Source organism: Phyllostomus hastatus, unplaced genomic scaffold, assembly GCF_019186645.2.
Source record: "Phyllostomus hastatus isolate PE091 unplaced genomic scaffold, TTU_PhHast_1.1 phas_contig_80, whole genome shotgun sequence".
In the NCBI taxonomy this organism is placed as follows: domain Eukaryota; kingdom Metazoa; phylum Chordata; class Mammalia; order Chiroptera; family Phyllostomidae; genus Phyllostomus; species Phyllostomus hastatus.
The window spans coordinates 9634848-9649591 of record NW_025333960.1 but is presented as its reverse complement, the minus strand read 5'-3'; the positions used below and the strand labels follow the sequence as shown (position 1 = coordinate 9649591).

Sequence of the window (14744 nt, the reverse complement as noted above, 5' to 3'; positions counted from 1 at the left end):
AGAGCATCTCTCACGAGGAGCTACAACGACTGGGTTCCAGCATTGGCTTCAATTCGAAAATACTGTTGAAACGCTGCCTTAATACAATGTGACCACCCCACTGACACATCACATCATCACGTTATGTGATTATTGTTGTAACTATTAACAGTCTTCTCAAATCAGTCAACCTTGAACTCTGTTCTGGTGTACATACACACGTGGTGTATTTGTACCACACCACTTTAAAAACAGTCCCCATTTCCACTTGAGAATGAACAAAATACAACTCCCGATGGCAGTGCTGGGGGTGAAAGGAGTGATGATGCTGGCCTCACAGTTCACATAGCACTGAAGCTAGTCCCGGCCCCCCGTCTTCGGGAGTGGTCACGTGTAGACTTGAGGGGAGCCCCGACTCCCCAGTAGCCTGATGAACAGAGTCCACACAGTAGAAGCCAGACAGCCACAGCATTTCTTGAGGCAGGGCAGCCCAGCGGATGGCAAGGTTTGGGGAGGAGGAGAGAAGTACGCCCCCTGCTTTCCCACTCGCATGGCCTGGGCTTCGTGAGTGAGAAGAGGAAAAGGTGTACTACATCCTGCCCCACGTTCCTCAGGGGGACCATGATGGTCAGGTTCCCAGTCTAACCCACCAAGTGGTATTTAACTCAAAATACAGTGTTCAAATCTGAAGTAGGTTAAACCATGTGAAGTTGCCAGTGACGTACAGAAGTGGCAGTGCCATGTGGTTCAACCTAACCTTGACAGTGCATGACCACATGTTCCAAGATGCGAGTCTTTGTGATAAAGTGGTGTGCATGCTCTGAGAAGAACAAGTACTGTGGTTGAGTGTTCCCCGGGTGACAGATGGTGTCTTCTGCGGGCCCTCGGGTAAGTGACTCGCTGCTGTGGAGGGTCTGTGTGTGAATGCCTGCATTTCAGAGCTCCAGAGCAACCCGTGGAGATCAGGGCTTGTCCCAAAACATTAACTGGCTGTGTCTGGAATATCCATTTGTATTAAAGACTAAGTAGCAATTAATTGTTAGGAACCAAAAAGTTATTTGAATTAAATGCTCCAAGCAGTTTATGATAATATAAAGAAAAAGGTTCAGTTCTAAGGTATGGAAATGGTTTTATCAGTACAAAGCTGTGCCCACCTCCTTTGGTTCTCTATAAAGTATTTAGATTTTCTTCTCACTTGGTATGTTTGCTACCACGGGAGCTAATTGACCATTTTGAAGCGAGCACAGTTTCAGGGGCCATGTTTCAATGTCATGGGCTCTTTTTCAGTTTTTTGTTGGAATTTTGCTTGTTCTAGATTCCAGTAGGTTTATTCCTTGTTTGAGTTGACATACTGTATTAGGCCCCTTGAAGAGCCCTTCTCACCACTCCATAAATTATGTGGTAGTTCTGGGATCTCATTCCCAAATCACCGGAAGTAATTCTGACTTCCCAGCATCCTGTGGCTGTCCTGTCGTGGACCCCTTCCCTGGGTGCTCACTTGGGCATCTGGATGGGTGACACAGGGATCCTGGCTGGGACCCTGCACAGCAGCACGTCCCCCGTCACCCAACAGGCTACTATTCTTTTTCTCTTGAAGCCACAGCACCAATGCAGCGATGCAGAGAGAAGCTCTGAGAAGGACTTCTCGTGTGAAAAGAGAATAATCTGGAAGTGTAATTCTTTTCTTTTCTCCCATGTCTAAGTTGAAAACGGGGGGAGAAATTTTTAGTATGAGCAGCAGTCACTTGATCATCGTGACTAAAACAAACTGGTTGTTCCATGCTGTTTCAAATACAGGAGGCCTGCGACTTGTCTCTCCATGCGCCAAAGTGCGTTTGAAATGTTAGAAGCCAAAGAGCAACTCAGGGAAGTGTAGAAATCAAAAGGGAGAGGTCTGTTGCTGTTCCACCATGAGGGCTCCTCCTCCCTCTGGACAAGGAGGCGAGTCTGTGTGTCCCGAGAACGCGCATGCTGCTTCTGCGGGAGCTCACACTCCTGACAGCTGTCCCGGGAGCAGGCACCTGGCTTGTTGACGTTAAACTTTTACTATTTTTTCAAAGATACGTTTCAACCTACTTGCTTTTCTTTTCTTTCTCTGTCTGTTCTGTCCAGAACCAAACTGTCTTACTAACTGCCCCCTGGGGACTCTAGCCCTGCCTGCTTCATGCCGTAAGTGCTTTCGTCCTTCTTTCCAAACTGTCTGGAGAGGTCATTTGTGTGATTTGGGGTTGGCACCTGACACTCAGAAACAAGGCAGGATCATCCCAGCTAGATCTGCTCTGTAAGGCAGCCACGCACACTTGCATCTGCAGGGACAGATAGATGGCCTGGACAATCCCTTCTGCCAAGTGTTGACCACTCAGTGCATAGAAAGGCTTGGGTCATGGAGATCCTGCTGAGGTCTCTGCTGTCCTGTGCAGTCTGCGGCCAGATGCTTTCAGAGGGGTGAAGAGACATTGGCCCAAGAGGGGCTGCCTCTGGCACAGACTTCTAGCCTGTGGGGATCTTAGAGCCAAGTGTTTGTCCACTCAGCCTGGACCTGCTACCGGTATTTGGTGACACATGTTAATACCACATGCTGTATCAGGTGTGACCATAACACAGTGAGGTTTCTTTCCTTTTTCAACAACCACACTGAAGCAAGTAAAAGCAAATACACCTTGTCCTTCCAAGTGATCGCCAAATAAGTATTTGTTAACTGATAAACAGCAAAATCACCTGCTCATATTTTTTCTGCTCTAAAGAAATACTCTCAGAATTGACTTCAGAGACCAAATCAAGGCACATGAGAGAAAATAGGAGCTTTGTTTTTAATCAAGGATATAATTACCCACCCACCTCATTCACTGATCTCAACTTGAGGTTCTGAGTACCAAAGTACAGTTGTCTCAAAGACGAAAGAGGTGCTCCAAGGAGCACATACCCACATAGCCCACGACAGTGTCCTCTCAGGACAGGACACCGTGGGTTGCTTGCATGTGCTGGTATGGTCCCACGACACTTCTTCCTATAGAAGTTCCCAAACAGGTACTAGTAAAGAGGTGGCACAGAACTAATGGGAAGCCCATTCTCATCCAGCATCAGCCAGTGGACATTGGCTGCAGTGGTGTCCAGTCAACCTGTAGCAGCCTTTCTGTCACACACATACTTGCACACAGCACAAACAACACGCACTCACACACAACCAATACCAGGAGCAGTGACACCAAAAAACAAAGCAGGTGAGGTGAGGACACAGCTCACCCCCCATGTTAGTTCATATTCCAGCTATTTCAGCCCTGCAGTGCTTTCACAGGTGACGTGTCTCCGGTCTCATGGTCCTCATTAGCATAGGTGCTGTGCTCATTGGGACTTCCCCGTTGTCATATAAAGTGCCGACCACAAAAGAGGCAGGGAATATTAAGAAGTGGTCTCCCCTTTTAATGCTCCATCTCTGCTGACCCCACAGGGAGGCATTAGCTCCTTCCATCACTGTCCTGTTCCGCCTTCCATCTTCCTTGTCACATTGTCACATCGTCCTTCAACTGTCTCTTCCCTGTGTCACTCCCTTGCTCAGCTGACAAAATGTTCTTCATTCTGATCTTTGCAGTCGCTTGTGAGCTCTCTTTAAATCCTCTGACTTCCTGCCTGCCTGGCCCTGAGAGTCTTCACTCTGTCATCCTTCATTGGGGTGGTTTATTGTCTCAGCTTTTCGTTGTCTGGCTGTCATTTGGTCAAAGATGCATTCCATCCTGTAGAACTCACCATTTCCTCATGACACAGCTTTTCACATTTCTCAGTGCCAGCAAATTCCAAGTTTGGGTGTCCTTGTTTCATGTCTTGGAAAATAAGGACAAGTAGCTCGACATTTTTTCAGTCCAGAAAAGGAGCAGCGGACCTCGAAAAGTATTGGAGGTGGTGGAGGGGGTCTTGACTTACCTGATCTCAGGAGGTGTGGGATGCCTGCCACATGAAGGCACAAGCACACTCTGCTTTCACTCCTTTAAGTGCTGCTGCAAGGAAGAGTCATTAAAGAGAACTAGACCTAAACCAAAATTTCTGCTAGCAGCACTTTCTCATGTTGTGTGAGTTTAACCCCCTGCCAGTCAATTTGGAATAGACAGTAGCAGTTTGTTTTAAGGTGGGTCTCATTTCTAATACAGCTGGATGAAATCATGGGTCCTCAACAGACCAAGGCATAGGGAGGCTGTCCTCTTGGGGACTGGTCACTGTCATTAAGTAGATCATTCAGGGGGGCCCAAATGATGGATCAGCTGGATCAGAATATGACCACTCAGCCTGCGTAGACCACATGGGGCCTGTGGCTTTTTCCCCACCTTCTATATGCTCCTGCCCAAATTCAGACCGCCCTCTGTTAACACACCCATCTCATAGCTTTGTCATGTTTTTAACCTGATATGACATCTTCCCATTACTGTCATCACTGATCATTCATGTTGAATTCTTTACTTAGCATTTTAAGTTATTCTTCATTAGCAAAATATAAATTAACATTCAGAAGTTACCCCTGAATGTTGCATTAGCTTGAGTCTGTTGAGAAATGTGTTTGGGGGAAATCACCCCTTAGAGCAGGGGTATCAAACTCATTTTCACTGGGGGCCACATCAGCCTCGCGGGTGCCTTCAAAGGGCTGAATGTAATTTCAACTCCTTAACAGTTAAGGAGTAGTTACATTTATACAGTCCTAAAATTATTTCAACCCTTTGAAGGCAACTGCGAGATTGATGCAGCCCCTGGTGAAAATGAGTTTGACACTGCTGCCCTGGAGGAAATGTCAGTCTGAGTAACCTTGTCTTCTTTCTGGCTTTGAAGGAACTACCTTGTTCCACACTAGCTCCATCCCTAGAACCCTGCTTCTCCAGGCCCGAGAGACCAGCAAACCGTCGCCCTCCATCCCGTTGGGCCCCACCTTCCCCTACTGCCTCCCCGACGCAGTCACTCGAAGACCCGACCTCCTTGGAGGAGCTTGGCGACGAAGAGCCACCTGGGGAGGAGTCACACCTGTGACATGATGCAAGTTTGCATGGATTATCACGGAATAATTCACTGTAATTTGCATAACCACACCATCATCATCAACAAAACTCGGCCCAAAAGGAGAGATCTAGTTTTCCCAAGGTCAAAGAATGTTTTAAAGAAAAACACAGCTGCTGAATGTTCAACCTGTGAACCTGAGATGTTTCTAGAATGAAACAGTAAATGTGCCTGTAATAACTTAATTTTTTTCAGAGCTCAGAAGACTATTTTTGTCTCCATCTTTTTTACACGTAGAATATTAAAAGAGTAAATAAGATATAAATTTAAAAAAAAGAGTTTTAAAGGTACACATTTTAAGAGACTCTGAACACCCTCGCTCTCAATACTGACTGCCTCTCTGTTAAATATGCACTGTTACATTTTGGTTGGGTTTATTTCCATATTGAATTAGAGTGTTTTAAGTTAATTTTATTTTGTCAGTGTTTTTGGTTTTTAAGAATTTCTGAAAACTTCAGACTGATTCTGTGAACTCTGTGTAGTGAAGAAGCCATGAGGCCAGTAGACAAGGCAGAGATCCTGTAGCCTGGAGGGAGACATGTCAGCATCCTGGAGAAGGGAGAGTCCTCAGCGGGGCTCGCCAGGTTCTTGTATAATCCATACACTCTACTCGACTTGCACGTCTTCGGATTCGAAGCACTGGGGTGCATGTACATACTGCTACTATGGTCTCCGCATCACCTAAGTGAGTCGTCTGTCCCATTGTGATACATTGTGAATTCCCTTGTACTGTACTTCTGTTATCTTCTTGCGTTGATGATATAACAGCAATGGCATTTTTAAATTATTGTTAAAAGATGAAATGGCAATATGCAGTGTTTACTCAAAATTTTCTGTTTAAGGAAAAATACTACAAAAATCATGAGCATACCAAATTGAAACAAAGAATGGTGCATCGGAGTCTGTATGAGACAGTGATGAAGTGGAAATAAAGCCTTTACAACATGGCAGCCTGTACCCAGGTCTTGTGTGTTTCCCATGCTCTCCACCTTTTCCTAAGGGCTCCAGAAGAAAGTTGCACATAACTGGGGGAATCTCGTGAAAAGGGAGCTCCTGTAAAAAGGCAGCAGCTGCTGACATATCTATAACAGGGCATACGCTGAGTGCGTGATGATGATGCGGTTTCCCTGTACTCCAAGAGTGTCCAGAGATAGCTGAAAAGGTAACTTCATTGTTGAAAAAGCCAAAACGGGTGGGTGTGAGGGGGTGAGGGGCTGAAAAGGTAACTTCATTGTTGAAAAAGCCAAAACGGGTGGGTGTGAGGGGGTGAGGGAACTGGCTATCCACAGTCAAAGTGTGCCCAGCCCCTGTCCCTCTCCCCTCTTTGGGAAAGAAGTGGCCAGGAACTCTAGACCAGGCATTTCTGTCCCCGGCACTGAGATGCGAGTGATAGAGTAGGAGTCTACAAAGGCATGATGCTGCCAAGAGCACGCAAAGGACTCCTTTTGGCCAAATCTCCTGGCTTTAATGTTTCATTAACTCAACAATTTTCTTCTTGTCTAGACAGGCTAATAGAATAAGTTCTATTCCCAGCATTATCAAAGTTTCATCTTTGAATATTTTCCAAAAAAGGGAAAGCAATTATTGACAAGGATGTAGAAACATTGGAACCCCGGTGCACTGTTGGTGGGAATGTAGAGTGGTGTACCTGTTGTGGAGAGCAGTGTGATGGTTCCTTAAAAAGTTAAAAAGAATTACTGTGTGATCCAGAATTCTACTACTCCTGGGTCATAGGCCCAGAGGAATTAAAAGGTGCAACTTGAACATACATTTGTACACCCATGTTCACAGCAGCATTTTTTATAATAGAGTGTAATCAACCCCAGTGTTCATTGATGGATGAATGGGTAAATAAAATGTGGTCTGTACTTTAAGTGAATATTATTCAGCCTTAGGAAAAATTCTGACATATGCCACAACATGGGTGAACCATGAGAACATTATGCTAAGTGAAATAAGCAATTCACAAATATAACAAATATTGTAAGATCCCACTTACACAGGCTGGGGCAAAAATGGGTTTACTGTTATTCATATGGAAAATAATACAATAATAAATAATGATACAAGAATAAACAGTTTCATGTACTCACAACTATAAACCTACTTTTGTCCCATTATGTGGGACCTAGAGTAGTCAATTTCATAGATTAAGTATTGGGTTGGCCAAAAAGTCAATTTAGTTTTTTTCATAAAGTAAAAGATACTTTTTTCATTTTTACCAATAACTTTATTGATTTGGATATTTTGAGTATATCAGCTATCTCCTTCATGGTATAACATTGATTTTTCTCATTTAATGTCTTGATTTGATTGCTGTCAACTTCAACTGGTCTATCTGACCGTGGAAGATCATCCTGCAAGAAATCTCCAGCACAAAATTTCACAAACCCCTTTTGTTGGGAACTGCCCTGCCTGGTTTCTGGAGCTGTAACCCCCACCCACCCACCCACCCACCCTCCATGGCTAAGGCTAAGTGAGCGACCTTCAGACCATAAGCCACTAAGGAGACAAAAGCTTGTCTCCCTGGCAGGGACACCACCTCTGCCTCTTTTACTTTACCCTGCCTGGCCCCCAATGCTTGATCAGTTAGCCAATGACGGGTAAGATTCCTTAAGGGAGGGACAACCTAAGACAGGCATGATCACAGAAGTCCCCAGGGAAGGACTTTGGGGGCTACAGAAAAGGAGTGATGGACCCTCGCCCCTTGGCTTTGACATAGCCTGAGTCCTCATTCTGTCTGCGAGAAGTCTCCTAACCTGTTGGCTGCCTTACTTCCTCTGCCTGACTTAAGCCTGAAACAATGCCATTGGTGGGTACAGCCCTTTGCTGGAAAAGGGTGAGTTCCCTAGGGTAATCAAGCCTAAGAAAGAATATGTAAAATCCTGTGAAACCTGCTTTGTTTAGAATGCTCTCAATTAAATGATAAGTGTCCAAGCAGGAAGTGAGTTTGTTCCCCAAAGTTTTATGGCCATTTAACTATCTGACCCTGACTCAAAATAGGCCCTCACCCTCAGAGTTCTTTGTTATCTATTATTTGATCCTTACTGCCTGATAGTGATTAATGAGCTTTACATATACACCGTGTATTCCTATGCAAATTGAATCCAATAAAAGCTCAAGGCAGGAGTCAGGGCACTCTCCCCTTGAGAGAGAAGTCACACTGTCCCTTTTCCTCCACAGGACTCAGTAGTCCATGTGAATTTATTTTCTCTCATCCATAACATCGCGGATACTGTGGGCCAGTGTCCACATCACCCTTTTGACACATCCAATCAGTCACAGCACCTTCTCCACACACTGCACAAATCTTTTCTTTTTTTTACATTTCAGTTGCATTTTTACCTTTCTTGAAATAATACAGTATAATATGCTGAAAATGTTGCATATTTTCTTCCATCTTTAATATTAAAGTGGCTACACAAAAATTCACCAATTTTGATGTGGTTTTTTTTTTAATGAACATTGATATGACAGCTGTCACAATACAATCTAACAAAATTGTTTCAAATGAGGTTAAAGACAACTAAACGCTACTAGAGCCATATTATGGAAGAAACCAAATAAACTCTTTGGCCAGTCCAATAAAATAATGGTTACCAGGAGACAGCAAGAGGGAAGAATGGGAGTTAGTGTTTAACGGGTACAGATTTCTGTTTGGAATGATGAAAATGTTCTCAAAATGGCTAGTGATGGTTGCATGACAATGTAATTTATACCACTGACCTCTACACTTAAAATGGTTAAAATGGTAAATATGTTTTACCACCATAACATTTTAACACAAAAAGTAAATATTCTACTTAACCATCCTAGACATAGCTGCAAACAAATGATTAAGTTGACACATTTTGTGTGTGTGTGTGCGCGCCTACCCTGCACCCAGGGTAAATGCTGAGAGGTAAAATAATATTTTTTCAGCTGGAAGCCACCAGCCAGCAGCAAGAAGGAAAGTTGTTGGCATTCATAATTAAAAAAGCTTTGGTGTCGAGGGCAGTTACAATCCAGAGCCTTCAAACAAAGCCATCAGGACTCTACTCTGTGTACTGGCTCTGCTCTCCTCTGTGTAGATTTATTCTCAGACAAGAATCCCAAGAGTTGACAGTGACGGTCCCCAGTGGCTCCTACAAGTTTAGATCTAGAGACAGAGGGTCTCTTACCAAGAGCTTCTCTTACCCACAGGAGCCCCAGGACTGATGAGTGTCCTGGGTCTGCTTTAGTTCACAAGTCTGCCTGGGCCCACCATTGATGGATTAGCTCAGCAAAGGAAAACCAGGGAGCTGTTAGAATAGAGGGGAAAGGGTCCTTGGAAGACCATGAAAGCTGCTTATGTCTGGGGCACCCTTCATTTATGAGGAGAGGTTCCCATCATCAGAGAGAACTTGCTATCTAATTGGGGGAAATGGAGTTCTGAGGCACAAAAACAAAGTACAAAAAAAAAAGTGTGATGTACATCTCAAATTAAAGGGCTTGAGCTGGATCTTGAAGGAAGAGCAGGATTTAAATGTGAAGGCAGGAGAGGTGGTTCTGTGGGAGAAGAGTAGGAGCAGAGATGAGAGGAGGCCGTAACAAGAACATCTGCCCTGGACAGTGAGGGGGACCTGGGTGGGGAGCAGGTCCTGCAGTGAGCAAAGCCACATCACGTGGTGTCAGTGCCTTGGAAGCCATTTTGAAACTTCTCTGACCATTCAATTTTCTAATAGTTGAGTATTGTATTCTTAATCCATTTATTGTGGAACCACTTAACTTTTGTAAAGGCAAGATGGTAGAATGAAAGCACTTTTCTTCGTTCCTGTCCAAGTGAATGCTGAGGCAGCTAAGTGGGAGACGCAGGGCTCTGAAGGAGAACAGCTACATAGCAGACAACCTGCAGAAAGTTCCTGTTTATGTCTCCAGGAGCCAGTGTTAACGTGCCATTGGCTTTTATGTCCTAAACAAGGAGGCAGAAGCAGGTTCCTCAGCCACGGCTAACAGCTCTTGCATGCTGGGCATGCCCTGCCCACTGGGTCATGGCCAGCACCAACAGCCCCAGACTTTTCTCATCAAACTGTAGTCATTCTGGGTGACAGCTGCCATATTCCTCCACTTCCTTTCTTCTCCTTATAAGAAGGTACCATGTTACATTAAGACTTTCAATATTACGTGTCTTTTAAAAAACATGCATATCATAATTCTAATTTTTATTTAGTACATTTGTGTTTCACCCTTTTTAAAACAAAGCTTGTCAGAGTTATGTGTATTTAGTTTGTTCAAAAAGTAACTGAGTACAACTATCATTTTCTATTTTCTAATTCATTGATTTTTTAAATGGTGATAAAATACAATAAAATAAAATTTACCATTTTAACAATTTAAAGCATACATTTTAGTGGGATTTAGTACATTCACAATGTTGTTCAATCATCATCATTGCTTAGTTCCAGAATGTTTTCATCACCCTAAAAGGACATGTGCATTAAGCTCCCCATTCTCTGGCAGTCACTTCACCCAGCTCTTGGCACCCACGAATCTATGTTCGTTTTTATGGATCTGCCTTTTCAGGATATTTTATATAGATGGAATCACACAATATGTGGCCTTTGGGCTTCTTTCATTGGGCATAACGTTTTTGAGGTTCATCCATATTGTAGCATGTATCAGGACCTTATTCCTTTTGATTTAATAATATTCCATTTTATGGACATACTACATTTTGTTCATCAGTTGATGGAAATGTATTTATTGGTTATCTTAAACAGCCTTGAGCATTCTCCAAAATAAGGCAATTCACAATGAATAATCACAAAGAATTGATTGATGTGTGCATCAATCAATTTATATCATCAAGGCACCCTGGCATCTTTAACTCTCCACATAGTTGTTTCAAGAAGCCCCCAGTACATATTATACCTGTCATGCTTTTCTTTGATTTGCATTTAGTCCTTTTGGCATCACTCTTTGAGTGTAACATGCACTGGAAACCAGTATAGCAAGAAATCAGGCTGACTCATAAGCAAGTTGTCTATTTAAATGAATTTGATGACACTGGTCTTTAACATAGTCTAGGTCACTTGAATCAGTGTGGCACTGAGAGTGGAAAAGCCTGAATTTGAATTCTGGTTTGAATAGTTAAAGCAATGCCACCTTGGGCCATTTCACTAAGACTCATTTGAAAAATAGCAACAATAATACCTACTTCCCAGGCTTACAAAGATTAAGGTTTACTATGTACCTACAGTGTACAAAATACTATACTAGGAGTTGTGGACACCAGAGATGAGCAGAAAATACAAACTCCCAGCTTCCCTAGAGTTTATATTCTAGTGTTAAAATACAAAAATTCAACTGAGTAAACCTGAAGATTTAATTGTCTTTATGAAATCATGAATAGGGCAGCATCCCATCAAGCAAACAGAAAGAAACTCCAAAAGACTGTGCAAAATGGAAGGTTTTTAGACAGAAAGGGGGCAGAAAAAGGAAATGTGTAGCAGGGAATGAATTGTTTCTGGCAAGCTCACCCTCCTAAGGGGAATGGAAGGGGCCTATTACAAATGACCTCACTATTGCTGACTAGGCAATTCCAGGTTTATAGGTTAAAGGTTACATTTCTGGGAGAAGCTGAGTCTGTACTTAGTTTAGGTACTAAGTCTTGGTTTGTTGATATGGGCTTAGCACAAGTGACTCCATTTTGGCCCTGTTTTTAATTTTTCATTCCAACAATGAGAAACACATAATGAACAAATGCAAATGTGATGGAGAGTAAATGAAAGCCTTCCCTGGGAAGACACCACTGGAATTGAGGATTGAACAAGAACTAGCTGTCAGTCAGGGAGATGAGGAGATGGTCATGAGCCTGGTGTGTTCCAGGAAGCAAAAGAAGGTCCCTGTAGCCTGAGCAAGGGGAGAGGGTTAGTGGGGAGAGACCAGGGAACTTGGGAGAAGCCTCATTGTCCATAGGACAGAGTTTGAATTTTATGCCAGGTGGGCAAAAAAAAAAAAAAAGCCATTGGAACATATTAGGTGAGGGTGTTGCTTTTTAGCAGACTGCTGTGATGTAGGACAAGAAGGGGCAAGATTGGAAGGCTTCTCCATAAAAGGCTGTTGGGTTGCCCCTGAGAAGCCATGGTGGTGACTCAGACAGTTCTTGTGCCATTATTATTAGCATCACTGCCCGCAGGCTTGCCACATTCTGCTTATTGAGAACTGGGTTTTAGAAACTGCTGCTCAGGATTCCATGGGCTCCACTTCCAAACTCCAGAATCTACCCCAGTTGTTTATATAAAAACTGAACTAATCCCTTATTTATTCATCTGCTACCTCTCAGGCTGGGCCAGAAGTCTTGTCAGTGACCTGGGGCCAGGAAGAACTGGTCTCCCCTCTACGCTCCTTTCCTTCAGGCTACAAAATCACACAGCAAGATTCTCATTCCTGTTTTTGTTTGTTTTTAAGATCTGATCCTTCTTTAAAAGGAAGTCAGCCCTTGCAAGCTATTTTCAGTCATTTGTAATTTAGTAAAAGTGGGTTCCTGTTCTTTAAAGTTGAATTTATAGGAGGAAAACTGGGAGCCCTGGACATGGAAATGATGTGGGAGGGCTGGTGAGGTACATTTATAGGTGCTGCACAACCTAATCTGAAATAATGGGATAGGACTTTCAGTCAAGGTGGTGGAGTAGGTAAACATGGTACTTACCTTCTCCCAAGACTACTTCAAAATTACAACTAAACTACAGAACAACCATCATAAGAAAAACCTGAAATATAGCTGAACAGAAGTCCCATAACTAAGGATATACAGAAAAAAAAACATTAAGACTGGTAGGAGGGGCAGAGACAAGGAACTCGCTGGTCCCACTCCCATGTGTGGCAGATTAAAATTAAAAGGATACTGCAGCTGTGAAATTCCCTCCTGAAGAGTAAGTGATCCCAGCCCCACACTCCAGACCAGGGCCTCAATGCTAGGGAAAGAAGTCCCCATAACTTCTAGCTGTGAAAACCAGCAGGGATTGCAGCTGAGTGAGCTGGAGGGCTGCTGGAGTCTTAAGCATTCCTTTTAATGAGCCCACACATGAACTTGCTGACAGACTCACTCAAACTGGGTGCCAGGGACATACAGGGAGGAACTGAATCATCTGGCTTCAGGGCAAGGGCTAATGGAGCAGCTTTCTTCCAGACAGAAGTGCTTGCAGAAGTCATTATTCCTTTGCTGAGCTGTGCCCCTGCAGCTTCAGGTTGGCACCATGTCTGATATTCTTTCAACCTGGCTAGCACGTTTTACACTGGTGACTTTGAGACCTTGCCCCACCCAACACAAAGGCTCACTCAAGTTGTTTCCAGTGGCTTTTCTGTATAAATGTCCTGTCTTGGCTCATGCAGCAGACTTTTAAGAAAAAATCTGGGACTTCCGGCAAGATGGAGGAATAGGTGGACGCACTGTATCTCCTCGCACAACCAAGATTAGAACAACAATAATTTACAGACAGAATAACACTCAGAACTGATAGAGGATTTATCTGAATGGAAGTCGGACAGCCAAGAAGTTGAAGTAGACCCATATATCCAGACTGGTAGGAGAGGACGAGCCGGGCAGGCGCGCGGAGGTCGGGGAAAATTTGGCGCGAAAACGGCGCGACAGCCATCCAGGGCGCAAGAACGCAGCGGTGATCCCTGAGTACGCAAGCTGTGGCTGGCAGACCCAGTGAGGCAGCGATTGTGGACCAGGGCAGAGCTCGCAGCCCAGGATCCCAGAGAAGGGTCTGAGCCCAGGAGAACGGAACTACCGTCACTGTTCCCTCCTGTCCCCGCTCCCGCCCCCGCCCCCACATATAACATCACAATCTAGCGACTGGGGTGCCCAGCCCCGGTGAACACCTAAGGCTCCGCCCCCCACCGTAACAAGAGCGACCAGACTGCGAAAGAAAAAGGAGAGACAGAGAAAGACATGTTTCCAACAGAACACATCAGTCCCCCAGAACTCATCCTTTTGAGCGACCAAGAAATAGCCAATCTATCAGATGCACAGTTCAAAACACTGGTGATCAGAAAGCTCACGGAATTGGTTGATTTTGGGCACAATTTAGATGAAAGGATGCAGGTTACCATAAAAGAGATGCAGGAAGATACACGGAGGAGAGCCAATAGTGAAAGGAAGGAATCTGAGTCTCAAAACAATACAGTGGACCAGAAGGAAGATAGAATCAACCAAGCAGGAAAGCATGATGAAATAAGAATTCAAAAAATCGAGGAAAAGCTTAAGAGCATCCAGGACACCTTTAAACGTTCCAACATCCGAATTATAGGGGTACCAGAAGGGGAAGGGGAAAAAGCAACAAATTGAGCACATATTTTGAACAAATAATAAAGGAGAACTTCCCCATTCTGGCAAAGGGAACAGTCTTCCAAGAAATCCAAGAAGCTCAGAGAGCCCCCAAAGAAGTTGGACCCAAGAAGAAACACACCAAGGCACATCATAATTACATTAGCCAAGGTAAAAACGAAGGAGAGAATCCTAGAAGCAGCAAGAGATAAAGGGACAGTCACCTACAAAGGAGTTCCCATCAGACTGTCAGCTGATTTCTCCAAAGAGACCTTACAGGCAAGAAGGGGCTGGAAAGAAATATTCCAAGTCATGAAAGACAAGGACCTACATCCCAGATTGCTCTATCCAGCAAAGCTCTCATTTAGAATGGAAGGGAAGATAAAGTGCTTTTCAGATAAGGTCAAGTTAAAGGAGTTCATCATCACCAAGCCCTTAT

The 14744-nt window shown here is 43.9% G+C and overlaps 1 protein-coding gene across 10 annotated transcripts in view; it reads left to right on the top strand.

The window, feature by feature from the left end:
- MTCL1 (microtubule crosslinking factor 1) overlaps positions 1 to 5970 on the top strand; it is a 139823-nt gene extending 133853 nt beyond the window's left edge. For 7 of the 10 annotated variants that reach the window (XM_045850136.1, XM_045850132.1, XM_045850131.1 and 4 more), the window contains one exon: positions 4792 to 5970. In XM_045850136.1, the coding sequence (XP_045706092.1) occupies positions 4792 to 4986 (195 nt within the window). In that variant the 3' untranslated portion in view covers positions 4987 to 5970. Of the gene's footprint in view, positions 1 to 2091; positions 2149 to 4791 lie in introns of all 10 variants that reach the window. The other 3 variants (XM_045850140.1, XM_045850137.1, XM_045850134.1) reach the window with 1 other exon arrangement.
- The last annotated feature ends 8774 nt before the right edge of the window (positions 5971 to 14744 follow it).